Here is a 27,466-nt window from a genome sequence, read left to right as displayed (position 1 = left end):
TCGCGCGAGTCGACCTGGAGACGAATCGGATAAAGTCGTCTTCCCGTTTAGCAAGTTACCCTACGAAATCCACCGTCCATCCTGGGAAAGAGAACAACTCGGATCGGTCTACCTAGTTCATTGACCTGAGTCGTAACTATTCGTATTCCGAGTCACAGAGTCAGTACGATCCTGACTCGGTGACTCGTCGCGCTTGAGAATTTACAAGAAACTCCTTCCTGATTTGGATCAGTGTGTCCTTGGGCGAGAATTTAGGGTTAATTTCGTGATATGATTAATATGACCAAAATAACCCTAGTTCTTGTGTAATTAACGAAAATGTTCCAGACATTGCAAACACCATGGATATTTACTACTCTTTTTCTGGTGTTCGTTCTGCTGTGTGCAGCCGAGAAGCTGGGGTTGCCACGTGCACCTCCGTTCTACGGCATGAACGGGACGATCGAGGGTCTGGTCAAGGGCCTGAACTTCGGATCGTTGACGGCGGGGCTGCTGTACACAGAGCGGTCGAGCGTGCAGGGGGCGAGCGCGCAGCTGCGCCAGGCGACGGACGCGATGCAGCTGCTGCAGATATCGTACGGCCAGGAGCGGGCCAGGGAGTTGGCGTCGAGGTCGCTGTTCTACGTCTCCGTGGGGTCCAACGACTACCTCCACGTCTTCCTGCCCAACGCTTCCGCCGTACGGCAGAGATTCGGCAGCACGGATTTCGCGCGCCTCCTTGTCCGTCAGATGTCCCGCATCATCAAGGTGGATTCATCTCTCTCTCTTGCATGGGGGCCCGGCCGAAAGCATTGGGTCTGGACCACCTCTGGAGCTGTGTGATGTAGCCATGTAGGTAGGGATGTCAACGGGTCGGGTTTGGTTCGAACCCAGGTGAGACCAAGCACAGGGTCTGGTCCTAGGTCCAATCGGACCTACCATAAGAGAAACCATACCTGGGCCCTATAACGATTACATGAACCAGACCCGGGACGATGCCCAGTAAAATAATATTTTATATATATTTTACTTTGAAAAAATTTGGATCTTAGTTGGAACTCGGGTCGAGCCCGAGTCTGATATGAAAGTTTATAAACCATACCCAGCTGCATATATTAATCAGATCCTTTGAGTCTGACCCGGATTCTAATCATACCTCCTTGTTTATCACCAAACCCTGACCCTATAAGGTTTGGTACGGGTTGGGTCTAGGTCAAACCCGACCCATTGACACCCCTAGATGGTGTGAAAATGGGTCGGATTCAGGCCAGATCTTTCAGATCCAAATCTGACATGTAAACATTAGATCTGAATTCAGATCTGAATAAGATCATGGGAGCTAAGGTTGAATCCGAATCTGAAATACATGTTATAATACTGGATCCAAGAAAGAAAAAAAAACAAGCTATTCACACGTAAAAAATCCAATGGGTCTTTGATTTGGATCAACTTTAAATCCAAATCCAAAAATAGTCCGATTGAAGAGTCCGATCAGAAATCACATTCAGATCTTATTTAAAAGATCCATATCCGGAAATGACATGTCAGACTTGGATCAGACATCCAACCAAATCTGATCCGTTTGCATCCCTAATGTGATGTCGCAATTATCTTTGGTCTTTTGAAAATAATTGCTATTTCATTGTGATATTTACAAAAGTTGATATAATCATGAAAAAGTATGGTATTGATAAAATTATATTTTATGTTGAAAATCTCTTGTTTTCAACATGCTATTAATGCAGTAAGACTTTTCTGCAACATTTTTACATTCTATTATGTTGAATTTTTTTAAGTACTTTTATTATTTTTATTGAAATCATTAGCTACGGAGTCACAGTCACTGCGGTGCGGCATTCTCTAGCCGAAACTCACAGGTGCAAGTTTCATTTGATTAATCGGGCCCCATAAATATGTTCAGGTAAAAAGCTTATCTGAATTCAATGACAATTCTTAATATCCGACTCCGAATATGATTAGGTTGGATTGAGCAAAGGCCACATCCGAACCGAATCCGACCATTTTACATCCCCACATATAGCTAAATCCCTACTTGTGCCTACAATCTTACTGGAACGACCACCCATTATCCATAGCTACTCTCAATCTGGGGAAGAAAAAATAGCTGGGGCTGAGCTGCACTGCCTACTGAACTTATGCCCAAAACCAGTCTGACCAAATTGTTCCATTGGGACCATATCGGTCAAGCTGCATTCAGGCCCAACGACTTAGATCGTTGGTTGGGTGAGAGGAGAATCCCAAAATGGTCAGAAGAACTAGGCCCGACCCAGCTCCTTGCGCCTAAAATTTGCACCCTGTTTTGACCCAGTAAAGGGACTCACTCAAACCTTCTAGGTTGATCGGGCTGGCTCAGACAATTAGCACATACATGTGACAAGCACAGTAAATGGATGCCTCTGGTGTAGGATCTATATGGTGCAGATGCAAGGAAGATTGTTTGTTCTGGGATAGGACCACTGGGCTGCACCCCACGGATCCTATGGGAGAGATACAATTCTTCAGGTGGTAGCCTCATGAAAGGCTGTGTTGATGACATAAGCCAACTGGTGCTCGAGTACAACACACTACTTTCCTCAGAGATCCTCAAGCTACAGCTTGAGCTGCCTGGCTCCGAGATCATCTTCTGCGATGTCTACCAAGGAATCGTGAACATCATTCGTGAGCCGCGAAGGTTTGGTAAGTATTTGCACATTCAGTGTCGTGTCAAAACACGTTCGAGTTCATGAACTTCTGTTCTTCCTGTTTACAAAATCCAGTTTATCTAATCATATGAAGCACCAGAATTATGAACTTGGTCACCTTTTTTTTCTATGGTAGCAAACTTTGAAATTCATGATTCGAGAAACTTTGATTCTCAGAGGGTTGTTTCTGTGAGTAAGTGAGTCTCTTCTGTGTTCTTAAATTTGATTTCAGGATTCTCGAGCGCAAACAACGCGTGCTGTGGTACTGGACAGTATGGAGCCACGGTGGGGTGCACCATCAACGGGATGGTGTGCAGACAACGCGAGAGCCACGTTTGGTGGGATTTCTACAGCCCCACAGCTGCAACAAACGCTCTCATTCCATTGGAGCAACTCAAAATTGAAGGCAGAATACAGAAAAGAATGAGTGCTAGACTTTACATGTAAAAAGGTTTTTTTTCCTTGGCATTCGATGTTGGAAACCGCTAACTTTTGTCATGTTTCATGTCATGCACATTCAGAACAAAAATAGAAATGAATTGCAAATGGAAATCAATCTCTATTCAGAAGCTCCTCTTAAAAAAGCAGTCAATTTTCCTTTTTTTTTTGTTCAAACGGTATCATTTGAGTCAACTATTGTTTGTAAGAGTAGATAATGAGGATGGTACTGTATCAGACAGGAAACGTCACTAAACCCAAGCATCATACAGTTCTTATAGTCCACGGATGTCATTCAGGTGAAGATGGGCACCCCCATCTCTACCACCACAGAAACTTGGAAGCATTTGGAGGAGCACCTTTCCTCAAAAGAATGGAATGTCTATTAAATGAACAAACAAAGTGCAGGAGTTGAAACAAAGGTGACCAATGCGCCTTACTGAGCAACAGACAATGTGGAACTCAAATACAGCATGTGAACCGGAGACTAAGGGCTAGTCACTTTGAAAACAACTTGGCTTTGCCAATACTGCAAGAGGTGGGATCATTAATGCAGTTGCACAATCCATCTTCATCAAGAGGAAAAGTTGCTGGGAGGGGATGATCAGGGATCACACCAACCTTGAAGAGGGAAAAACCCATTACATCAGAAAACAACTCAGAAGAGAGGCATTTTCACAAAGTAGTTAGTGGCAACAAACCTTGTCGATATCAGTATGAGAAGGGGTCTCGTAACGAGCAACAGTAATGGCCAAACCAGATCCATCAGATAGTTCAAAGACTGATTGAATTTTACTGTAAAACAAACATATAAGATAAATTAAAATAGCTAGTCCATGGTAGCCATGATCATTTTCAGGCCTGGAACCTTGAACCAGGTTAATGTTTTAGTAAATGCAAGCATGAGAATATGCAAGGATGTCCAGCTGATTGCTACAAGAAGAGGACGTTGATCATATATGAAGGACATGAAGCATTACCCCTTTCCAAACGTCGGCTCCCCATATAAAACAGCACGGTTGTTATCTTTCAAGGCTCCAGCCAGTATCTCACTGGCACTTGCAGTTCCTCTGTTCACCTGAAGAGAATGAAGAGAAAATGCAGGCATCAGGCATGCAACAAGGTGAGCATGCAAACCAAAAGGCATACACATACACACGCGTGCACACACACATGCAAGAAGAGCAAAAGCACATGATGATGGATAAATGATCCATGATTACCACATATTAAATAACCCTTCTGGGACAGTTAAATCACAAGCTGACCGAACACTTGGCTGACATGAACTAAGCTCGAGTCATGCTGAAGTGACTCAGTAACTCAGCCAACTCCTAAATCCTAATCCAAGTGTCCAGGGTCTAAGAGTTTGCAAACATATTGATAACTGAATAAGGTAGGATAAATACTTAGGATCCATTAGACACTGCATGAGGCGTAATCCACAACTAGAATAAGTTCATGGTTTTTGGTGGATAGTGACAAATTTACCACATCTTTTGCCCATAGCTTTTTCCTTTGAAAGAAAAGAAAATTTGTTTAGGCAAACAAAGTTGGTGACACACTAAGATCACTACAGCATTAAATTAAAGAAGGAATGAATCCTAATATACTAGGAAGGATCCAAGGTAAATCAGACACTAGCCATTTTATTATTGCACACAGCCACTAATAAAATTCAACCATCATGGTTCCTTAAGAATTGTCAACATCATAGCTAATAAAATAATTTCATAAAATATCAAAGGTCAGATTTACAAGTTGTATTTTGGGAATGTAATGCATCTTTTGCTGTGAATTTTGTCTGAATATACTAAAAAATACTTCAAGTCTTGAAAATAATTTAATAAATGCATGTAACCCCATTGCATTCATAAATTTTTTAGTGGCAAAAATTTAATTGAACTTCTTAACATCTACTAATTGTTCTGGATATAGGATGCCAGTATTTTTTCCTAGTCTCCAGCCATGACAAAGCCATAACAGTCACCAGCTATGGTACCTGGACACTCCATTTTTCTCTCCGTACCCGTGTCAACACCAGGACACACCATTTTACCCTCTGTACATACAAGTTCGTATTCAATTTATAATTATATTTTCAGTTTATAACTTTATATTTTCAATATATAATATATATTTTAGATATAAATTATATATTTAGATTATATTCAGTTTATTTTGAATTTATTTTGTATTTATGTGATATTTAATATATATATAGATACACACACACACACACACACACACACACACATATATATATATATATAGCCGTGTCCCTGTACCCACATTTTTGGGAATTGCCGTGTCGTACCCTCTGTACCCGGACCCGCACCCGTACCCAGGTGACATAGGTCACCAGGTTTGACATTGTTAATTGGACGGGTTTCTAAAAGTAAATAACAATGGCCATATTGCACTATAACATGAAAATGATAAACACACCTACAAGGCCAGATTAAGCAGAAAACATCTGCAACTACGACTTTTTGCTCAATAGGTAATGTTGATAGTACCAAATTTATAGTTGAAGATGTTTTTGGCTAGACATTATGGTACTAACGATAGTACCAATATGAGCAGGGCTAACATGTAGACCATCGCTAGCACTGTATAATCTAGAAGAAAAATCATGCATGCGAGCTTTATCTCATCAATCCAGCCTCATAGGTGGTTTTAGATAGCTTTTTTATTGTTTAACACACTTTCAATCAATCTTTATTTTAAACTTAAAACAGCATTTTCAATTACAAAATTTTGATGCATCTGGGATATTGATTTTTTAAGCTCTTGAAAAACCTGTTTACACATATGTAGGTCATATCTTAAGTGAGACCTTGCTAACAATAATGGCTGATGGCCAATATATTTAAACCCCACGCTCCTCTCCACCACCAACCAAACAACAACCACACACACACACATATATATATATATATGATAAAGTTTTACTAGTTATTTGTACATACAAACTAGTAGAAAATGTAGGATTCTATATTTGCGGAAGGGCGGAATCGGTGGGCTTAAGTGTGTGCAGTAACGCTCGGAATCGCCAGGGATGGTCAGAACTTCTTAACCCTCTTTCACAACACAACAATTCTTTGTAAACCTAGAAAATTCAATTTCTTGCTATTTGTTTGTATGTTATTTCACACACATACTTTATATGTTTCTTGGCTTTACTTAACCATATTTATAATCCTGTAAGGGGTTTGAAATTTGGGACACATCCCTAGGAAAAATTCCTTCAGCCCCAAAAGACATCTCTTGGTATTCATACATGTAACTGTGTTTTTTAGCATAGATTAAATATCTGATTAATTAGGTTTAATTTGTTTATAATTAACTGTTACATAAATGAACAATTACATCTTTTGGGAGAGAGTGATCGTTGGAATGGCCTCCCAACAGTCCTCTTATGGACACATGACCTTACATCTTATTAATTAGGTCACGTCGCTCCTGAGTTAATCTACCATTCTGACATATCGTCATCTATGATCAATGACTCAAATACAATGCATACAATTTCACGCTGCCCAGTTCTTTGTTTTCCTGAATTCTCTTTCTTAGATTTATTTGAGCAATCCTTGAAATGCCTAACCTTTCCACAAGAGAAGCATGCATCTTTGGTTGCAGTCTTAGGGTTCTTAGATTGCACTGAATGCTCCTTGTTAAACTTATTCTTCTTAAATTTCTTGAAGAATGGACCCTTAGGCTTGAACCTTCGAGAGGTTGCTGGAAAGGACTTTTGAGTGTTCATGATTTCTCTCTTCTTGTCTTTGGTCATGTGCTCTTGCTCAAAACCTTCTGAGTTAAACAAAAAGAATAAACTGCCTTTTTGTAATTTCAAAAAAGTACAAAACCTATTTCTCAAAAACGACTAGCAGAATCCTTATTTCGGAAAAAATCAATAAAAAAGCCTGTTTCTAGAATTTCCAAAAATTAATCCCTTTGTGCAGAATTTTAATGGGGTCCTTAAATGGAATATATAAGATAAATTGGATTTAAATGAAAAAGTAACAAATTATAATATAAAAAAATAAAGAATCGTGTTTAAAGAATCTTGAGTCTTGACCCTTCTTCTTCCTTTTATTGTTTTCTTTTTTTTTTAGGTTCTCTTTCTCTCTCTCCAAGCGACTTTTTTCAGTGATGGAACCCAGCCGAGAGAGGGTGGTCCAGGCAGTGCGCTTTCGAGGAAATGGTGTCCTCACACTTTCACTTTCTGCAGTTTTCGGCAACAATCTGCCTGTAGGGACGAGCCTGATTTCACGATGGTGGAGGGTCTACCAACCATCGACTCCTTGTCTCTGAGCACCCTCAGGTGCCTCCGTCGTTGTGGATTTTTCAGTAGCTTGCTGGAGAGAACGAGCTCTCTTGTTCGGTGATGAATCATCCGCCAAAGTGTTGGTCAACACTTTGCAGGTCAGAGATTCAAGCTGATCTCAGCCCTGGGTGCTTGGATTTGGGGATTACCCTGCCAATTTAGCTGAATTTCGTCGATTTGTGGCCAAGGGATTTTCTTCTTCTTGGGATGAGTCAAAATCCTCAAAATATGAAAGGGTTTTCTTTCCCTTTCTCTTGTTTTCCCCTTCACAAACAGAGTTTGTGGTTTTTGGGTTTCTCTGGAGGATTTTTCGGTGATTCACACTATTCAGGGATCAAGAGGAAGATCGCTTGCTCGCCGGCGTAGGCTCGGCGATTTCTGGCACCACTATTTTTTTTTATATGCAGGAAAAAAAACTGGTGGGGACAGTGCGTGATGCAGTCCACGTCGGAGGAGGAATGAAAACAGAAGCCCACCGTGAATCGGTGTGGCCCAAACTCTTTATTATTCTCAATAAGTTTCAATAATCAATGGGGAAAACAACCAATAGTAAAGGAATGAAGGAAACAGAATGCCAGTAACAAGGAATAAGCAAAAAAGAACATAAAGAAATGACGGCTGAAGCTTTTCAAAACAATCCCCCCATGCAACCCTAGGCGTGGGCCTTTTAAAGGCTATTTACTGGACTCGGGCGCGGGTCCAGACTTGGATCCGAACTGCGATCCGGGTCAACTTCCATCTGCTGCTGGTTCTGTGACGTGCGAACTCCACCACGCCTGGAGTAGGTGCGCAGGGGTACCTCCCTGCGTCGCGGCTCCGTACCTGCAAGGGGGTCATACATGTGAAGCCGCTCATCTGTCCTTTGTGGCGGATCGGGTGGCACGATGGGCCCAATCGGGTCCTGCCCTGCATCATTCTCCCCTGGTTGGGAAGAAGTCGGCTCTGACGACTTGTTGTTGCCACAGTAAGCATATAGATCAGCCACATTGAAAATAAGGGAAATATGTCAATCATCGGGCAGCTCAAGGAGGTAGGCATTCAAACTCAATCGCTGAAGGATCCTAAAAGGGCCATACTTCTTAGGACTTAATTTGCTATAGGTGCCTACAGGAAAACGCTCTGGATGCAGATACACCCAGACGAGTTGACCGACCTGGAAGTGGACATCACGACGACCCTGATCTACGAAAGCTTTGTAGGCCTCGTAGCTTTCGACAAGTTTGGCACGGATTTGTCTGTGAATGTCACGCATATATTCGACGGCATCAAAAGCATCCGGAGCTGGAGCTGAAAGATTTGACACAGGAGCTAGGTCAACGACATGGGTGGGTGACCGACCATACACTACTTGGAACGGAGATTTACCAGTAGAACGGTTAATGAAATTGTTATATGCGAACTCGACTTGGGGCAATACGAGGTCCCAAGTTTTGACATTTTCCCCCACTAGGCTCCGTAACAAATTTCCTAAGGTGCGGTTCACAACTTCAGTTTGGCCATCGGTCTGGGGGTGATACGCACTACTGAACTGAAGCTTAGTCTTCAACAGGGCCCATAACGATTTCCAAAAGTGACTTATAAAACGCGTGTCACGATCAGAAGTGATTGTGTGGGGTAGGCCATGGAAGCGGGCAACGTCCTTGAAATAATAGGACGCGACTAAAGAGGCATCGGTGGTTCGCTTATACGGGACAAAGATAGCCATTTTAGAGAACCGGTCAACAATGACTAAAATTGAATCAAAATGACGTGGTGTTTTGGGGAGGCCCACGATAAAATCCATGGATACGTGCTCCCACGACCGTTCAGGAATGGGTAACGGAGTATACAGACCACTATTCTGACGATGACCCTTGGACACTTGACACACATGACACCCTTGGATGAACTTGACAACATCTTTGCGCATTTTGGGCCAAAAGTATCGTTCATCTAACTGAGTGAACGTCTTATCATGCCCTGCTAACCCTCCTTCATGTAATTCAGAAATCAACTGAAGCCTAAGGGAGAAATCGGGCACACATAATTTGTTCCAAGGGAAGAGGTAACCATTATGAATACAAAAACGGGGGTCGAGGGTGCGATCTGAAGAGATGCAATCTTCCCAGACTTGGTGAAAATCAGGGTCCGTGGGGTATAATTCCTTGCATTGTTCGAAACCAATGACCTGCACTGACATAGTCATCAAAAGGTTGTTCTTCCTACTAAGAGCGTCAACCACCTTGTTCAGGGTACCAGATTAATGGCGAAGCGAAAAGATGTACTCTTGCAAGAAGCTGACCCACTTGGCATGACGAGCACTAAACTTCTTTTGACTATTCAGATACTTCAATGCTTCATGGTCCGTGTACAAGACAAATTCCTTATAAATGAGATAATGTCTCCAATAACGAAGGGCTTGTACCACAGCATAAAACTCAACATCCTAAGTGGAATACTGGCACCTGGCCTGAGTCAGCTTCTCACTAAATAAGGCAACGGGTCTACGATTCTGACTCAAGACTGCGCCAATCCCCACTTTGAAGGCATCGCACTCAACCTCAAAGACTGTACTAAAATCAGGGAGGGCTAAGACAGGAGCACTGGTCATTTTTTCTTTGATGATCGTAAAAGCTTTTCCAGCCGCGGGCGTCCAATGAAAGCTAGTACCCTTTAGGCACTCCGTGATGGGGGCCATGAGGGTGCTAAAATTTCTCACGAAGCGTCGGTAAAAAGTGGCTAACCCGTGGAAGCTACGGATCTCTCCTATAGTCTTTGGGGTAGGTCAATCGACAATCGCGTGGACTTTTGCGGGGTCGGCCTTGACTCCATCGGATGACACAATAAAACCTAAGAACACGACACTGGACGTCATAAACTCACACTTTTTTGCATTGGCATACAATTTTTCCTTCCTCAAAATTTCTAAGACTTGATGCAGGTGACTCAAATGATCGGACAATGACGAACTATAAATCAAAATATCGTCAAAGTAGACAACAACAAACTTCCCAATACACGGACGCAGGACTTGGGTCATCATGTTCATGAAGGTACTTGGGGCATTAGATAATCCAAACGGCATGACTAACCACTCGTACAATCAATCACGTGTCTTGAATGCCGTTTTCCACTCATCCTCTTCCCGTATACGAATCTGGTGATACCCGCTTTTTAAATCTATTTTAGAGAAAATAGAGGCACCAGATAACATATCAAACATATCGTCCAAACGGCGAATGGGAAAACGGTATTTGACTGTGATGCGATTGATCGCGCGACTATCCACACACATGCACATGGACCCATCTTTCTTAGGAGTGAGTAAGACGGGTACTGCACAAGGGCTAACACTCTCGCGAATGAAACCCTTTTGCAGTAATTCCTGAGCCTGTCTTAATAACTCGGTATGCTCGGAGGGGTTCATGCGATATGCGGGAAGGTTGGGTAGACTCGACCCTGGCACAAAGTCAATGGCATGCTGAACTACCCTTGTCGAAGGTAATCCATCAGGTAGGTCATCCGGCATAATGTCGCAGAACTCCTCTAGAAGAGGGGCAACGTCCGCGGGAATAGACACTGACGAACTCATCACGGGCTTTGCCACCAGGGCATAACAATAGCCATCTTCCTGACAATGGTTCAAGAAAAGTCGGTACGAGAGGCCTGCTAGTCTGGGGACTCGCTCAGGTTTGTCCACTGTGGGAAAGTCGGTCTCCTTGATAGGTAGAATGACTATCTTATGGCCATTAAAGATAAAAGAGTATGTGTTCTTGCGGCCATCGTGAGTTGTCTGGCGATCATACTGCCAGGGACGTCCCAAAAGGATGTGACACGCGTGCATAGGGGCTACATCACACCATACCTCATCGTGGTAGTGTTCCCCCATGGAAAACCGGACTAGGCATCGCTGAGTGATGGGAACCTCGTTTTCTTTCTTGAACCAGACCATCTTATAGGGTTGGGACAACTTCTCGGTGTTGAGTTTCAAGGTAGAAACCACACTCTCACACACCATGTTCTCGCATGCTCCGGTGTCAATGATAACATCACAAGCGTGACCCTCATAGTTGCACCGGGTCCTAAAAATGTTATTCCTTAACCATTTCGATGGGGCCGATTCTCGGGGTGTGGTCAACACATGACGAATGGACAACAAACTTTCGACGTTACCGTCGAACTCTATAACTTCCCACTCATCCTCGTCTTCAACTAATGACTTGGTGTCACTATCACTCTCACTCGCAGATGCGGACTCTACAATTCCTTCAACAAGATGTGTGTTCTTGCTCACGGTGGGACACTTAGACGTGACATGTCCTAACTCCTGACATCTAAAACAACGAAGGGTCGACTCATTAGGTTTGGCTTTGGACCGGGTGTGGAAAGCTGGGCCTGACTGGTCAGGTTTGCTAAAGTCTGCTCTAGGCTTTGAATCACTAGGGGAGCTTGCTCCCCTGGTTGGGAAACCCGACTTAGGTCGACTGGTGGGTTCACTACGGGAAGTCCTATATTTTTGCCTCCTTTTCAGCTTGTCCTCGATGTTCATGGCGTAACTGCTGGCCTGATCTAATGTCTCAACTGTGACACAACTAAAATCATAAGAGATAGCAGGACGGAGACCCGAAATGTACCTCGTGACCTGCTGGCGGGCTGTTTCCTCGATCTGCACACGCAAAGAAAGACGATGGAACTCCGCAGTGTACTCTGCTACAGTTCGGGAGCCTTGGCGCAGGGTCAGGTATTCCTTGTAGGTTCGCTCGGCGTGATCCGAAGGCACGAATTTTGACTGCATCAATATTTGCATTTCCTCCCATGACTGTACGCGCTCTAATCCCTGCCGCTCTCTCGATCGTTGTAGCTCCACCCACCATGTCTGTGCTAGGCCTCTCAATCGAGTAGACGCTAGAGAGACACGACGATGTTCAGCGACGGTGTGATAGTCGAAGAAGAACTACACGGCATAAGACCAGTCGAAGAACTGCTCCACGTCGAATCGCCCCGCAAACTCCGAAAGATCCAGTTTCACCCCGTAAGTGGAGGAGTGTTCTGGTGCTCTCTGTTGTCGCAGCTCCACCATTCCTGCAGGATGCTCGTTCCAGAAAATGTCGTCGTCCCATACTGCTTCATTGTCCGTAGTGCGGTACTGCTCGCCGGGATGCTGGTGCTGTCGAACTCTACCGATGAGGGGTCGGCGGTCAGGGCGCGCCGGTTCCTGCTGACATTGCCTCGGTCTGGCTTGCCCGTGGGCGGGCACCATCTGCGGCCGGTATTGGGGTACTGGGATGACGGGAAGTCCAAGGTAGGGTGGAGGGTTCGGGTTCCTGGCGGGTAGGGTTAGTATAATATGGTTGTGGGTTAGGAGTATGGTGTTGGGTCGGATGCTGTATTGGGTTCTGGGTCAGGGTTGGGTGGACAGGTGGGTTTGGGTTTGGGTACAGGGCCTGGTGGGTATATTAATGGGTTGACTCGCCCGATGGGATATGGATAGGGCCCGTTCCTACACTACTCGTCGGACCCAGATATGGATGGGTTGAATCGAGGTTCGAGTTGTGGGGATAAGAGGCTTGGTTTGAACTCGATCCCCGATCCATAAGATTATGGGTCTGGTTTTGACCCGGCTCAAATCCAAACTGGAGCTCCGTCCGGGTCCGATATGGGTTTGGGTCGACATGGGGTCTATTTTGAGGGTCAAAATTAATGGGTTGGTTCTGGTTCGAGGCTGCCCGCGAACCGGAACCAACTAGGTAGGCTGGGTAAGGGGGGGTCTAGACCCAGACCCGCTCCCTGAGACCCAACGGCTGATCCCAGCGAAACAGGCCTGTGCCCTGCTGTAGCGAACACTGGGCTGGACCCTCTTGGGTCTGGTCCAACCAAATGGGTTTGGCCCGCTCCCGCTCGAAGAGGTGCAATCTCGGAGCCTCCCCACGTGGGATCGGGAGGGAGAGATGAATCTCTCCGGATTCGGGCAGACAAACCCGGGTCTGCGGCAGGGCCCAACGTGACGCTGGGGCCCTGCCGACCCAGCTCCATCTGCAGCGCACCTTGCGTGACGCCCTGCCATGAGCCAGGGCCTGCAGGTGGGCCCAGCGCAAGGCTGGGGCCCTGCAGGCTTGGGTCGACCTGCGGCGTAGCCACACGTACACGTGACCACGAGCCCAGACTTGCAGGTGGACCCAGCGCACTGCTGGGGTCCTGCAGGCTCGGCCCCACCTGCGATCCCAACACAGGAGAACACTGTTTGGGGTGAGGGACCATTACCAGGGAGTTACTTCTCATCGGGGCTCCTTGGTGCTACTGAAAGATGCCCAGATTAGGGGTGATGGTTGTTGCCGGCAGGAACGCAGCGACGCGACCTTGCTGGAGTTGCGTCGGCTGCTGGGGTTCGGCAATGCTGGGAATCAAACCTGCGGCTGCGCCATCGACGAGGTCTGCGCCCGGTATTGCGCACAGCTCTTTGGGCGATTCGAGTGTTGTTACGCTGTCCTCAAACCCATCCATGCTCTTCGACAGGCCGGCGATATCCCTACTCATTCGCAGCATATTCTCCTGGATTTTCGTCAACACGTCCATTACGCGCAGTAAGGGATCTTCGCTGCCAGCCTCCTCACGCTCTTCGCCTCGTGCCGGATCGGTCCCCGCTTCAAGAGTCATCTCGCTGATGAAGGTGGATGTCGGAGCTCTGATACCACTTTGATGCAGTCCACGTCAGAGGAGGAATGAAAACAGAAGCCCACCGTGAATCGGTGTGGCCCCAACTCTTTATTATTCTCAATAAGTTTCAATAATCAATGGGGAAAACAACCAATAGTAAAGGAATGAAGGAAACAGAATGCCAGTAACAAGGAATAAGCAAAAAAGAACAGAAAGAAATGACGGCTGAAGCTTTTCAAAACAATCCCCCCACGCAACCCTAGGCGTGGGCCTTTTAAAGGCTATTTACTGGACCCGGGTCGCGGGTCCAGACTTGGATCTGAACCGTGATCCAGGTCAACTTCCATATGTTGCTGGTTTTGTGACGTGCGAACTCCACCACGCCTGGAGTAGGTGCGCAGGGGTACCTTCCTGCGTCGCGGCTCCGTACCTGCAAGGGGGTCATACACGTGAAGCCGCTCATCTGTCCTTTGTGGCGGATCGGGTGGCACGATGGGCCCAATCGGGTCCTGCCCTGCATCAGTGCGGCAGATCTTCCTCTTTCTCCTTTTTCTAATTCTAGTGACAGTCACCGCAAGGTGCCGTCTACCGAATTTGAGAAATCTGTGAAACACCGAAATTTGAGAAACCGGGTATTCTCGACTCTTAATCCTCAATTTTTTTTTAATTACAGGAAAAAATCCCTTGTTCAGTTTTACAAACGGTGATTTTGATCACTGTTTGTTTCCTAGAATAATAAATGTATATAACTGGCCTTTTTTCGCTAAATTTTTCTTTTTGATTTGTTTTTCCTGGTGATGCACGAGATTTTGTGACACACGACCACCGAGAGTCGCACATGATCATCAACAGACGCACACAATCACCGACAGGGAAGGACCTACTGTGCTCTGATACCAATGTAGGATTCTATATTTACGGAAGCACGAAATCAGTGGGCTGAAGCATGTGCAGTAATGCTCGGAATCGCCAGGGATGGTCAGAACTTCTTAACCCTCTTTCACAACACAATGATTCTCTGTAAACCCAGAAAATCTAATTTCTTGGTATTTGTTTGTATGTTATTTCACACACATACTCTATATGTTTCCTGGCTTCACTTAACCATATTTATAATCCTGTAAGGGGTTTGAAGTTTGGGACATATCCATGGGAGAAATCCCTTCAGCCCCAAGAGACACATCTCTTTGTATTCATACATGTAACTGTATTTTTAAGCATAGATTAATTATGTTTAATTTGTATATAAGTAACTAAAAGTTTCATCATTTAGGAAAGAGTGACTATTGGAATAGCCTCCCAACAGTCCTCTTATGGCCACATGACCTTACAGAAAACACCATTTTTTTTACATTGTCATATTTTTTTGTAGATTTAGCCTTATAAATGTGACCTATATAGTTTCTTTAATAGAAAACAGGTTTTGGATCATGCTTTTGCAACATGCATGTTGGTTTTCCAAGGGCCTCAAAAATCATTGGCACACACTGTGCCGAAATTTCATGACAAAATCAAATTTTTACATAAAAAAAGATGAGCTAAAGTCTAGCAAACAAACATTGCTGAACACAACTATGAGGTCAGATTGAGTGGATACAACTTGCACCTATGATTTTTCAACTAGATTGTACAAATTATATATATACATATATATATATATAGAGAGAGAGAGAGAGACGTATCGTCAAACAGATAAAGCAAATTTTTTCACTTTATAGCGGCAGTCAGGAACTGCTGCTAAAGAGTGTTTTTTGAAAAAAAATTGACGCCCCTAGCTTCTGATGATATGCTGTTTTCATATATATATATATATATATTCAATTCTTCAAGGGCTATTAATTCCTTCGTAGCTCAACACCTTTAACTCTTTACCTATTATACATTATCCATATACATAAATAAATATTAACACAAACACATAAATTTATTATGGAGTTTTTCATGCATCCAAAGAGATTTTACCAGCACCACTAGGGGTTCTGATGATGCTATTGCATTGTTTCCATCAGCTTCATATATGTCCCTCACACCTCGACTATCACAAATGTAGACAATGACACCTTTCTGCAGCCTTAAAAAAAACATTGCTGTCAAGCTCAACAAACTTTTAGAAGCAAAACACATGGACAGCAGTTGAGTGTATTATGATAAAAAACAGCCAAGAGTCAAAAGTGTGAGAAAAGGTTGACATGGGAGTGTGTTTGTAATGGCATACCAAATTTTTGCAATCTCAATTCCCTCAGGGAATAGACCACCACTGCATGACATAAGAATCTCACTGTAAAGACAGTTGCAAAAAGACAAAAACTGCCACTACTAAGATACACACCTATTATTTCGGAGGTCTAGGACAAAAGCATCTACATTATTTTTTCTCAAACTCTCAATAGCATCCTTCACAGCTCCTGCAAACAAAGCCGCTTTAAAATACTACACAAGTGAAAAAAAATATATTAATTTCATTCAAACATCCCACACCAGACATAAAACCCTTGAACAAGTTACTACAAGGGCAAAACTTCATTCAGTATCCATTCTATAAAATATGAGAAATTCACAGCTACTGCAAGTGGCATAGATATGTAAGAAGCTTAACAAAACTTTGACTGTGAAAATGGAAAGATCAGAAAAACTTTATGAAAGAACACTGCTCAATTTTGTGGGATATCCAAGTCTCATCAGAATTGATGACTACCAAGATATTACAATGCTTACCAGAGGCATTTTGGTTAAATGAAGTAAGCTTGATATATCCAATTCTCATGCGGTCCTTGCCCAAACTTGAAACTTCACACATCCTTACCTTTACTGGGTTTAGTGTAACTTTCTCTCGCCTTCAGAACAGAAAATTAGATGATTGTTATTGAGAACAAACATAAATATACAGAACATTTGCATGAATCCCAGATTGATAGAGCAGTGGGGCTTACTTCAATGACATGTTTTTTATTTCAGATGGACCACTGCGAATCACTAATTCCACTAAGCTCCCCTCAGGCCCTCTGCAATACCAAGTATATCAGGTAAGGAAAGGAAAAGGAGAAAAACATGTGTAAAATTGTAATATAACGACCAAGACCAAATAAAAGAATGTATGAAGAAAATCAGAAAACAGAACAAGGATCATCCCTTCATTTCTAAAATGGGTGTCAATAGTTAAAATAAATACAAGCAGTTAAAGATGAATGCCTAGGGTAACCATAGTTTTGCAGTTTGAAACTGCCTCTGAAACTCAAAAGTATAAAAGTTAAGTCAATTAAATTCTTACTGCAGGCGTTCAGCAGCATCGTATATTCCCATATTATCTGTGCTTTTATTGTCAATTGCTAAAATGACATTTCCAGGCATAATACCAGCTCTATTTGCGGGGCCACCAGGTGTAGATGATATAACCACAAGACCAGTAGAAGGTCCATTTGTTCCCTTGGGATAGCCAATTGACAACCCTACACCTGTAAGAGCTCCTTGAGTGCCAGACTGCCTTCAAGGTAGACAAGACAGTCAGTCTTGTAAATAAGCTGTCACTTATGGTTGCATAACAAAATATACAACAAAAAAACCATTACTTTTGAGAATATTCTTGCTAAATTTATCCAAGTTATTGCACATAAACTGCCATAAGAATTAGGATTATACCCGCAAGCTCTTAAACTTTTCAGGTTCTAGAAATCGAGTAAAGGGATCATCAAGTTCTTTAATCATTTTCCTTATTGCAATATCTGCATGCAAATTATGGTAGAGATTAGGAATTCATTCTCCACTCAGGAAATCCTTAATTAATGACTTTGGAATGGATGGACAGAAACTAATAGAGGAAATCTACACACACATGCATAATTATTTGTTTCAAAATAGCAAATCAGATAAGCAGTGACCGGTCAGAGAAATGATATTGCTCTCAAATTTCCACATAGCATTGCAGATTGTGAAAGCGAACCACTTGATGGACTGTAGCAATCTACATTAATACTAGCGTGACTTTTAAATCCTCTGCATAAGGAATTTGATCCTTTATTCCCAATAATTCTTATTGCCCAACTATGATTAGAAAAAGAGAGAAAGAAAGAAAAAGAGAATAAAAGAAACAAAAAACTGTATTTCAGGCATTTCGAAACAAAATCCAACTTAGGCATATCTTCATGTAGAGTACCGAATGTTCATCCTTTACTAGGTCATGGAGACCCTTATTACCCCTGTATATCCACAGATCAGCATAAGATCCAGTAAATGCAAAAGAGTATAAACATATGGACATGGAATTTTGCATACATGTCTCTTCTCGTGTATTCATTGGCTCCTCTCGAAGTGCTTTTTCACGGTACCGAAACCATCCAATCCCATTAAAAGTTTTATCATAATAGGCGCGATCGATAGTCCTCCATGCCTCCAAGAACAGGAGATTCTCCTCAGTCAATGCAGCTGTATTTAAATTATAAAACTGTGTGACAGATCAATTCAACATAAAGCATATAAGTACTGGCTTAGCATGTGACATTTTGATAATGGTTTTACTTATCTGCTTCAACATGAATTAACTCAAAAAACGAAAAGAACAACAGAATATGATCAACAGTTCCTTTAGTCCATGTGATAAAATTACTGAACAAAATTCTGCAGACTATAAAAAAAGAAACAAATTCTGCAAACAAAACATTATCCAGATGAAAAAGATTAGTTCTTATGGCTGTATAAGAACCTGAGCATGGTGAAGTTCATTAAGACAACAAAGTGGTGATTCAATCATTTCAAGCCAACCAGCATCCAGAACCAAATTTGAAGAAGATAAGGGTCCTTACACGATGGATTGTTACTGACAGCGACAGAAACAGACAAAATGATCAGCACGCCTACAACTGTCTGAACAAAAGGGTAGTAGATATTGTATGGGAAATTCTTCCATCTCTTTGCTTCTGGTAAACCAATCACAAATTCTTTGAACTTCAAATTGTGAAGGTTAACTAGCGATTTGCAATACAAGAGTGAAATCCTTTGCATCTTCTTCAAATGCTGAAAAAAGAAACTATGAATCAAAGAATCCTTAGTAAACTCAATCAGCTTGGCAATTTCTATTCTAGTACTTCTGTCACTATTTAAATACTGTACAGCACTCCACTTTTTACAGCCTTTTCTGATCCTCATCAACCCAAATGCCTGCATTAGGATGAAAAAATTAAGATCAATGGAGAAATTAAATGCTTTAACAAAAAACAGAAGCATTGCATGAATTTAATTTCAAGTTATTATTTGAAGCTGTTTTAACAAGAGTAGAAAATGTGATTTATCTTTCACAAAATCATTAGCCTTTGAATGGAAGACCACTATTTAGTTCAAATATACAAATTAAGGGAAATAAGGTAACACCATGTCTGTCAAAAAAAGCCAAAAAGGGAAAAAGGAATGAAGTGTAAGCGCATCTCATGAAAAACAAAAAGTTTCATAGACAGCATCCAAGTAATGTAGAAGGGCAAATGAATTTTCTTACAACTAAAAGAATTAGCAGGAATTGGACCTCAAACGAGACAATGTCATCCGACCTAAACCTTTTCAAAGCCAAGCTAGAGATGCATATTCAAACAGTTGACATGGATGGAGAAATAAACGGAGCCCCTCATGTATAAAGGTTTTAATATTGCTTAACGACAACATACCTTGCTTTGTTTGTCCACCATCTCCAAAACCTTATGCATTTGTGATACAGGGCAGGACTCGATTGGGCCCATCGTGCCACCCGATCCGCCACAAAGGGCAGATGAGCGACCTCGCGTGTATGACTCACTTGCAGGGACGGAGCCACGATGCAGGGAGGTACCCCTGCGCACCTACTCTAGGCGTGGTGGAGTTCGCAAGCCCCAGAATCAGCTGCAGATAGAAGTTGACCCGGATCGCGGTTCGGATCCAAGTCTGGACCTGCGACCCGGGTCCAGTAAATAGCCTTTAAAAGGCCCACTCCTAGGGTTGCGTGGGCAAAGAAATTTGGAAAAGCTTCAGCCGTCACTTTTCTTTTCAGCATTCTTGTTTCTTCATTTATTATTTGCATTCTGTTTTTCCCTTCAGTTCTTTACTGTTGATTGCTTCCCCATTGATTATTGAACCTTATTGAGATTAATAAAGAGTTGGAGCCACACCGATTCACGGTGGGCTGCTGTTTTTCACTCCTCCTCCAAGTGGCCTGCATCAAAGTGGTATCAAAGCAGGCGTTCCACCTTCATCAGCGGTATGGCTCTTGAGGCGAGAACCGATCCGGTACAAGGCGAAGCACGTGAGGAGGCAAGCAGCGAAGATCCGATGCTGCGTGTCATGGAGGTGTTGACGAAAATACAGGAGAATATGCTGTGCATGAGTTGGGATGTCGCCGGCCTATCGAAAAGGCTGGATGGGATGGATAATCGCATGACGGCATTCGAGTCGCGCAAGGGGCCGTGCGCAGTACCAGATACAGGCCTCACTGATGGTGCGTCTGCAAATTTGAGTCCCCAGGTTGCCGAATCATCTCAGCCGACACCCCTACAACAAGGACCTACCGCTGCCTTCCCAGCAGTTCTAGCGTCCATGCATGACCCGGACACCTGTCAACAGCACCAGGGGATCTCGGCGAACAACGATTCCCTGGTAAGAGCACCTCAACCCCGGCAACGAGTAACTGCGTCAGTATCGCAGGTGGGCCCGAGCTTGCAGTGCCCAGCAGTACGCTGGGTCCACCTGCAGGCCAGGGTTCGTGGCCAGGCGTAACAGCGACTGCGCAGCAGGCCAACCCGAACCTGCAGGGCCCCAGCGTGGCGCTGGGTCCACCTGCAGGCCCTGGATCGCGGCAGGGTTTCGCGCGGGCTGCGTCGCAGGTTGAGTTGAATCGACAGGGGCCCAGCGTCACGCTGGACCCTGTTGCTGGCCCGGTCTTGTCAGCCCGGCTCGGGAGGGACTTACCTTTTTTCCCCGACCCCACTCGGGGAGGCTCTGTAGTCGCATTCCTACGAGCTGGAGTTGGCGAGCCCCTGTTGATTGGGCCAGACCCAAGAGGAATCAATCCAGTTTTTGAGGCAACAGGACCCAGGCATGTTTCGCTGGGACCAACCATTGGGTCTCAGGGAACGGGTTTGGGTCTAGACACCCCTTACCCAGCCTACCTAGTTGGTTCTGGTTCGGGGCTGCCCGCGAACCAGAACCAACCCAATAATTCCAACCCGCAAAATAGCCCCATGCCGATCATAACCCATATCGGACCCGGACGGAGCTCCAGTTTGGATTTTAGCCGGGTCAAAACCAGACTCATAATCTTATGGATCGGGGATCGAGTTCAAACCAAGCCTATTATCCCCACAACTCGAACCCCGATCCAGTCCATCCCTATCTGGGTCCGACGAGTAGTGTAGGAATGGGCCTGATCCATATCCCATCGGGCGAGTCAACCCATCCATATACCCACCAAGCCCCATACCCATACCCAAACTCAAACCCACCTGTTTACCCAACCCTGGCCCAGAACCCAACACAACATTCGACCCAACACCATACTCCTAATCCACAACCATATTATACCAATTCTACCCGCCAAGAACCCGAACCCTCCACCCTAGATTGGACTTCCCGTCATTCCAGTACCACAATACCGACCGCAGATGGTGCCCGCCTACGGGCAAACCAGACCGAGGCAATGTCAGCAGGAACCGGCGCGCCCTGATCGCCGACCCCCCATCGGGCGAGTTCGACAGCACCAGCATCCCGGCGAGCAATACCGCACTACGGACAATGAAGCAGTATGGGACGACGACATTTTCTGGAACGAGCATCCTGCAGGAATGGTGGAGCCGCGACAACAGAGAGCACCAGACCACTCCTCCACTTATGGCGTGAAACTGGATCTTCCGAAGTTTGCGGGGCGATTCGACGCGGAGCAGTTTTTCGACTGGTCTTATGCAGTGCAGTTCTTCTTCGACTATCACACCGTCGCTGAACATCGTCGTGTCTCGCTAGCGTCTACGCGATTGAGAGGCCTAGCACAGACATGGTGGGTGGAGCTACAACGATCGAGGGAGCGGCAGGGATTAGAGCGCGTACAGTCGTGGGAGGAAATGCAAAGATTGATGCAGTCAAAATTCGTGCCTTCGGATCACGCCGAGCGAGCCTACAAGGAATACCTGACCCTGCGCCAAGGCTCCCGAACTGTAGCAGAGTACACCGCGGAGTTCCATCGTCTTTCCCTGCGTGTGCAGATCGAGGAAACAGCTCGTCAGCAGGTCACGAGGTACATTTCGGGTCTCCGTCCTACTATCTCTGATGATTTTAGTTGTGTCACAGTTGAGACATTAGATCAGGCCAGCAGTTACGCCATGAACATCGAGGACAAGCTGAAGCGGAGGCAAGAATATAGGACGTCCCGTAGTGAACCCACCAATCGACCTAAGTCGAGTTTCCCAACTAGGGGAGCAAGCTCCCCTAGTGATTCAAAGCCTAGACCAGACCTTAGCAAACCTGACCAGTCAGGCCCAGCTTTCCACACCCGGTCCAAAGCTAAACCTAGTGAGTCGACCCTTCGTTGTTTTAGATGTCAACTTGTCAAGAGTTAGGGCATGTCGCGTCCAAGTGTCCCACCGTGAGCAGGAACACCCATCTTGTTGAAGGAATTGTAGAGTCTGCATCACCAAGTGAGAGTGATAGTGACGACAAGTCATTAGTTGAAGACGAGGATGAGAGGGGAGTTATAGAGTTCGACGGTAACGTCAAAAGTTTGTTGTCCATCCGTCATGTGTTGACCACACCCCGAGAATCGGCCCCATCGAAATGGTTAAGGAATAATATTTTCAGGACCCGGTGCAACTGTGAGGGTCATGCTTGTGATGTCATCATTGACACCGGAGCATGCGAGAACATGGTGTCTGACAGTGTGGTTTCTACCTTGAAACTCAACACCGAGAAGTTGTCCCAACCCTATAAGATGGCCTGGTTCAAGAAAGGAAACGAAGTCCCCATCACTCAGCGATGCCTAGTCCGGTTTTCCATGGAGGAACACTACCACGATGAGGTGTGGTGTGATGTAGCCCCTATGCACGCGTGTCACATTCTTTTGGGTCGTCCCTGGCAGTTTGATCGCCAGACAACTCACGATGGCCGCAAGAACACATACTCTTTTATCTTTAATGGCCATAAGATAGTCCTTCTACCTATCAAGGAAACCGGCTTTCCCACCGTGGACAAACCTGAGCGAGTCCCCCGACTAGCAAGCCTCTCGTACCGGCTTTTCCTGAACCATTGTCAGGAAGATGGCTATTGTTATGCCCTGGTGGCAAAGCCAGTGATGAGTTCGTCAGTGTCCATTCCCGCGGACGTTGCCCCTCTTCTAGAGGAGTTCTGCGACATTATGCCGGATGACCTACCTGATGGATTACCTTCGACAAGGGTAGTTCAGCATGCCATTGACTTTGTGCCAGGGTCGAGTCTACCCAACCTTCCCGCATATCGCATGAACCCCTCCGAGCATACCGAGTTATTAAGACAGGCTCAGGAATTACTGCAAAAGGGTTTCATTCGCGAGAGTGTTAGCCCTTGTGCAGTACCCGTCTTACTCACTCCTAAGAAAGATGGGTCCATGCGCATGTGTGTGGATAGTCGCGCGATCAATCGCATCACAGTCAAATACCGTTTTCCCATTCGCCGTTTGGACGATATGTTTGATATGTTATCTGGTGCCTCTATTTTCTCTAAAATAGATTTAAAAAGCGGGTATCACCAGATTCGTATACGGGAAGAGGATGAGTGGAAAACGGCATTCAAGACACGTGATTGATTGTACGAGTGGTTAGTCATGCCGTTTGGATTATCTAATGCCCCAAGTACCTTCATGAACATGATGACCCAAGTCCTGCGTCCGTGTATTGGGAAGTTTGTTGTTGTCAACTTTGACGATATTTTGATTTATAGTTCGTCATTGTCCGATCATTTGAGTCACCTGCATCAAGTCTTAGAAATTTTGAGGAAGGAAAAATTGTATGCCAATGCAAAAAAGTGTGAGTTTATGACGTCCAGTGTCGTGTTCTTAGGTTTTATTGTGTCATCCGATGGAGTCAAGGCCGACCCCGCAAAAGTCCGCGCGATTGTCGATTGACCTACCCCAAAGACTATAGGAGAGATCCGTAGCTTCCACGGGTTAGCCACTTTTTACCGACGCTTCGTGAGAAATTTTAGCACCCTCATGGCCCCCATCACGGAGTGCCTAAAGGGTACTAGCTTTCATTGGACGCCCGCGGCTGGAAAAGCTTTTACGATCATCAAAGAAAAAATGACCAGTGCTCCTGTCTTAGCCCTCCCTGATTTTAGTACAGTCTTTGAGGTTGAGTGCGATGCCTTCAAAGTGGGGATTGGCGCAGTCTTGAGTCAGAATCGTAGACCCGTTGCCTTATTTAGTGAGAAGCTGACTCAGGCCAGGTGCCAGTATTCCACTTACGATGTTGAGTTTTATGCCGTGATACAAGCCCTTCGTTATTGGAGACATTATCTCATTTATAAGGAATTTGTCTTGTACACGGACCATGAAGCATTGAAGTATCTGAATAGTCAAAAGAAGTTGAGTGCTTCAAATGATAGTTTATTGATGCCTACAGGATTTAGAAAGGATAAAAATAACTAATGTTTTTTTCAAACCAAGAAAAGCCTGTTTAGTCATGGATTCTTCAACTTTATCCATAGAATAGCAATATTTCCTTAAAAATGCAACATTAAATACAATTCCAAAGCCCTTACAGAGCATGATCCAACTCAACACCCCACTTTGGATAATTACAAATTCTTTGAGGCAGTAGGGAAATATGCCTTTTAGCTGCATATAATCAATTAAATTCAAGCATACAAGCACTACATGTTGCATAGGTATTTTTAATAAAAATTATTTAAAAATAAAAACACGGTTTTTCATGATAAATAGCCGTTTAAAACATAAATATCACATTTAAATCGCGGTATTTATGTTTTTCATAAATCTCGCGATATTTTGAAAATCTCACGAGAATTTGCCGTTTTAATCTTTTAGGCAATTTCTTGCAAGATTTTCATAAATCTCGCGATATTTATCACTATGGTAACACCATAATGGCCCACAGAAGCTACTGCTTAGAGAGCCTTGGAAATACCAAGCAGCTGTATAAGCTGCTTATTTCTTTTGTACTGTTAAAAGTTAGCTTTAAATACCCGGTTATGAGGACCTACGACTCAAAATTAGTCCTGCACCTACTTAGCAAGGGAAAAACTTGTAACAAGCCATATGGGCAATCTTTTGTAGTTAGAATTCTAAGAAGAAAATCGTATATATGCATGCAATGCTATTTGTTATGCATCTCTCCCTGGGTGTTAACTTTTCATATGAATAAGATATCCATTTTCAACCAACGGGGGCTCCGCTTATCTGGTAGGAGCAGCTAGTGGGCGTCACCTTGTGTTGGGACATTGCAGGTTCAAAACCCAATGGTATAGTTGTGTAACTGGTAGGGGTCTGCCTAACCCCAGCTTGCCTTTCAAAAAAAAAAAGATATCTAATTTCAATTGAGTTATTTCTCTTTCTCCCTCTTTTCTCTCTATACCTGTTCTGTTCTATAGACTGTGTGTCTGCATGTATGGAGCCTGTGCTAGTTCGTTTCAAGACGCATTTAAAATATGACCAGTAGAAAGCACGGCATATCTACGCACTCACTTTTAGTATCTTATATCAATTAGAGAACTTCAAGTCCTCTATATCAAAATCTCAATGGGTAGTGGAAAACTTTTCCCATTTTTGTCTTGTGAAACCTACCAACTAAGCCTTAAGTGCTCATATTCAGCTACATGAAACCAACTTTTAACCACTCACAAGAGACGAGCAACTTACAAAGATGCTTGGCCATCACCATCATCAAAACAACGAAGAGCAGATAACATCTGCACATTACACAACTAGTGTTCTACACATTTCTCATATCTATGAAAACTATATCGAGCAAACATATGTTTCTGCTGCTGAATCAGGTTCAGAAAGCATAGTTCCAAACCTCCCCAAGCACAGCAAACCAAAAAGAACACTAGGCTGACAAACCACAAAGTTATATGAACGCTATTCTTCTCCAGAACCAATCCTAATACAGAATTTCCAAATTCAACAAAATTAAAACAATTCCGTACTAATCCTACTGACTGGAAACATGAGAGATTTTAAGATTGTCATTGATGCTTTATCTATCTGGTATCAAATCTTATCTTTCCCTTGTTTAAAACAAGCCCCAAGGGGTTTTGCGTAGTGGGAGGGGGCCTTGTCTGCTAGACGGGTGGTCAGGGTTCCATTTCCATGGGCGTCAGCCCCTTGCTTATAATTGCTTATAAGAATGGGCAAGGGCATTATGTCAAGGGGACTCCCCGAGGGCAAGGGGTGCGCCACCGGTTTACACCGTCAGGAAGGCGACCATAAGTACGGCAGGTATAACCAGCACGACTAGTCTCTTATCCCTGATCCCGGAGTGGTTTTCCCGTTTCTCATGAAAAAATAAACAAAATTAAAACAAGAGAGAGAGAGAGAACAAGCGCATACCTGCATTTTCCTCATCGAGGGCGGCCGATAGAGACGCGCACATGGATGGAAGGAGGAGGGCATGTCATCGAAAGGGCACACTGACAATGAGTGCACAGTTGCCATCGCCTCTCTCTGCTTCAAAATTCTCCCTCAATAATAGAGACGCAATCCACGGTACCCAATGCTAAAAACCCAAGTTTCTACCAGAGTGGTGTTTCAAGAATGCATGATGCAATTGGTGGGAATTGGGATGCCTCAAGATCCTCCTGAGTAAGGCATGTTGGTGTCAGCATCTTCTTAGTTAGTCCTCCTCAATATATGATGGGTTTCCTACAAAAACGACCATGTGGGGAGTGGTTAATACGGCTAGGGTGGGAAAACCTTTCTGAAATATGGGTATCCAGCCATCTATAGAAGGTAGAATTTGCATTCATGAACGACACCCATGTTCTGATGCACGCTTGTTTTGAAGAGGCAGGGAGAAATTGGAGTTTTGGGTATTGGCAGGCACAATCCACAGCCGGTGGTGGTGGGGAGTGATGGAGTCTATGGTTGGAAAACCACAATGGGGTGATGATGATGACGCCTCCAGATGAGGAAGACTTATCGTGCATTTGTGCCTTGTGTTATGAGTCAACTAGCGTCACAAGTTCGAAACCCATGGGTGACATCCTTTACCGCGAGGTTGAAGCTGGGTGTACTCTATGGTGAGCAGGGCATCAAGGGTTTTTCTCTCGAACTATCGACAAAAAAAAAAGTTACATTTGATGGCCTTAGCCTTTCCACATGCGTGCGTTCGGTCTTTGCACATCTGGGTTAAATCTCTAAGCACGTGTGGGACGTTGCAGGTTCAAAACCCAG

General features: G+C 44.2%; 2 protein-coding genes across 2 annotated transcripts; one reads left to right on the top strand and one right to left on the bottom strand.

Annotated features, from left to right (window-relative positions):
* Positions 1–722: 722 nt before the first annotated feature.
* On the top strand, positions 723–3,221 carry LOC149814049 (GDSL esterase/lipase At2g23540-like). The gene is made up of 3 exons (XM_089990393.1): positions 723–747; positions 2,406–2,676; positions 2,914–3,221. Exons 1-3 carry the CDS (start codon positions 730–732, stop codon positions 3,126–3,128), a joined length of 504 nt encoding a protein of 167 aa, XP_089846519.1. The 5' UTR covers positions 723–729; the 3' UTR covers positions 3,129–3,221.
* A 96-nt stretch (positions 3,222–3,317) lies between these two features.
* LOC149814048 (carboxyl-terminal-processing peptidase 2, chloroplastic-like) lies at positions 3,318–27,183 on the bottom strand. Its single transcript, XM_089990392.1, has 13 exons — positions 26,624–27,183; positions 18,879–19,233; positions 18,352–18,501; positions 17,719–17,801; positions 17,351–17,559; positions 17,013–17,084; positions 16,798–16,916; positions 16,412–16,487; positions 16,298–16,339; positions 16,045–16,153; positions 4,100–4,197; positions 3,821–3,914; positions 3,318–3,740 (listed from the first exon to the last, which is right to left on the bottom strand). Exons 1-13 carry the CDS (start codon positions 26,726–26,728, stop codon positions 3,618–3,620), a joined length of 1,635 nt encoding a protein of 544 aa, XP_089846518.1. The 5' UTR covers positions 26,729–27,183; the 3' UTR covers positions 3,318–3,617.
* Between the last annotated feature and the right edge of the window lie 283 nt (positions 27,184–27,466).

This window comes from Nuphar pumila, chromosome 15 (assembly GCF_984573655.1).
Source record: "Nuphar pumila chromosome 15, dmNupPumi1.hap1.1, whole genome shotgun sequence".
Lineage (NCBI taxonomy): Eukaryota > Viridiplantae > Streptophyta > Magnoliopsida > Nymphaeales > Nymphaeaceae > Nuphar > Nuphar pumila.
The sequence above is the reverse complement of the archived record's forward strand: the minus strand, read 5'-3'. Positions and strand labels throughout refer to the sequence as shown.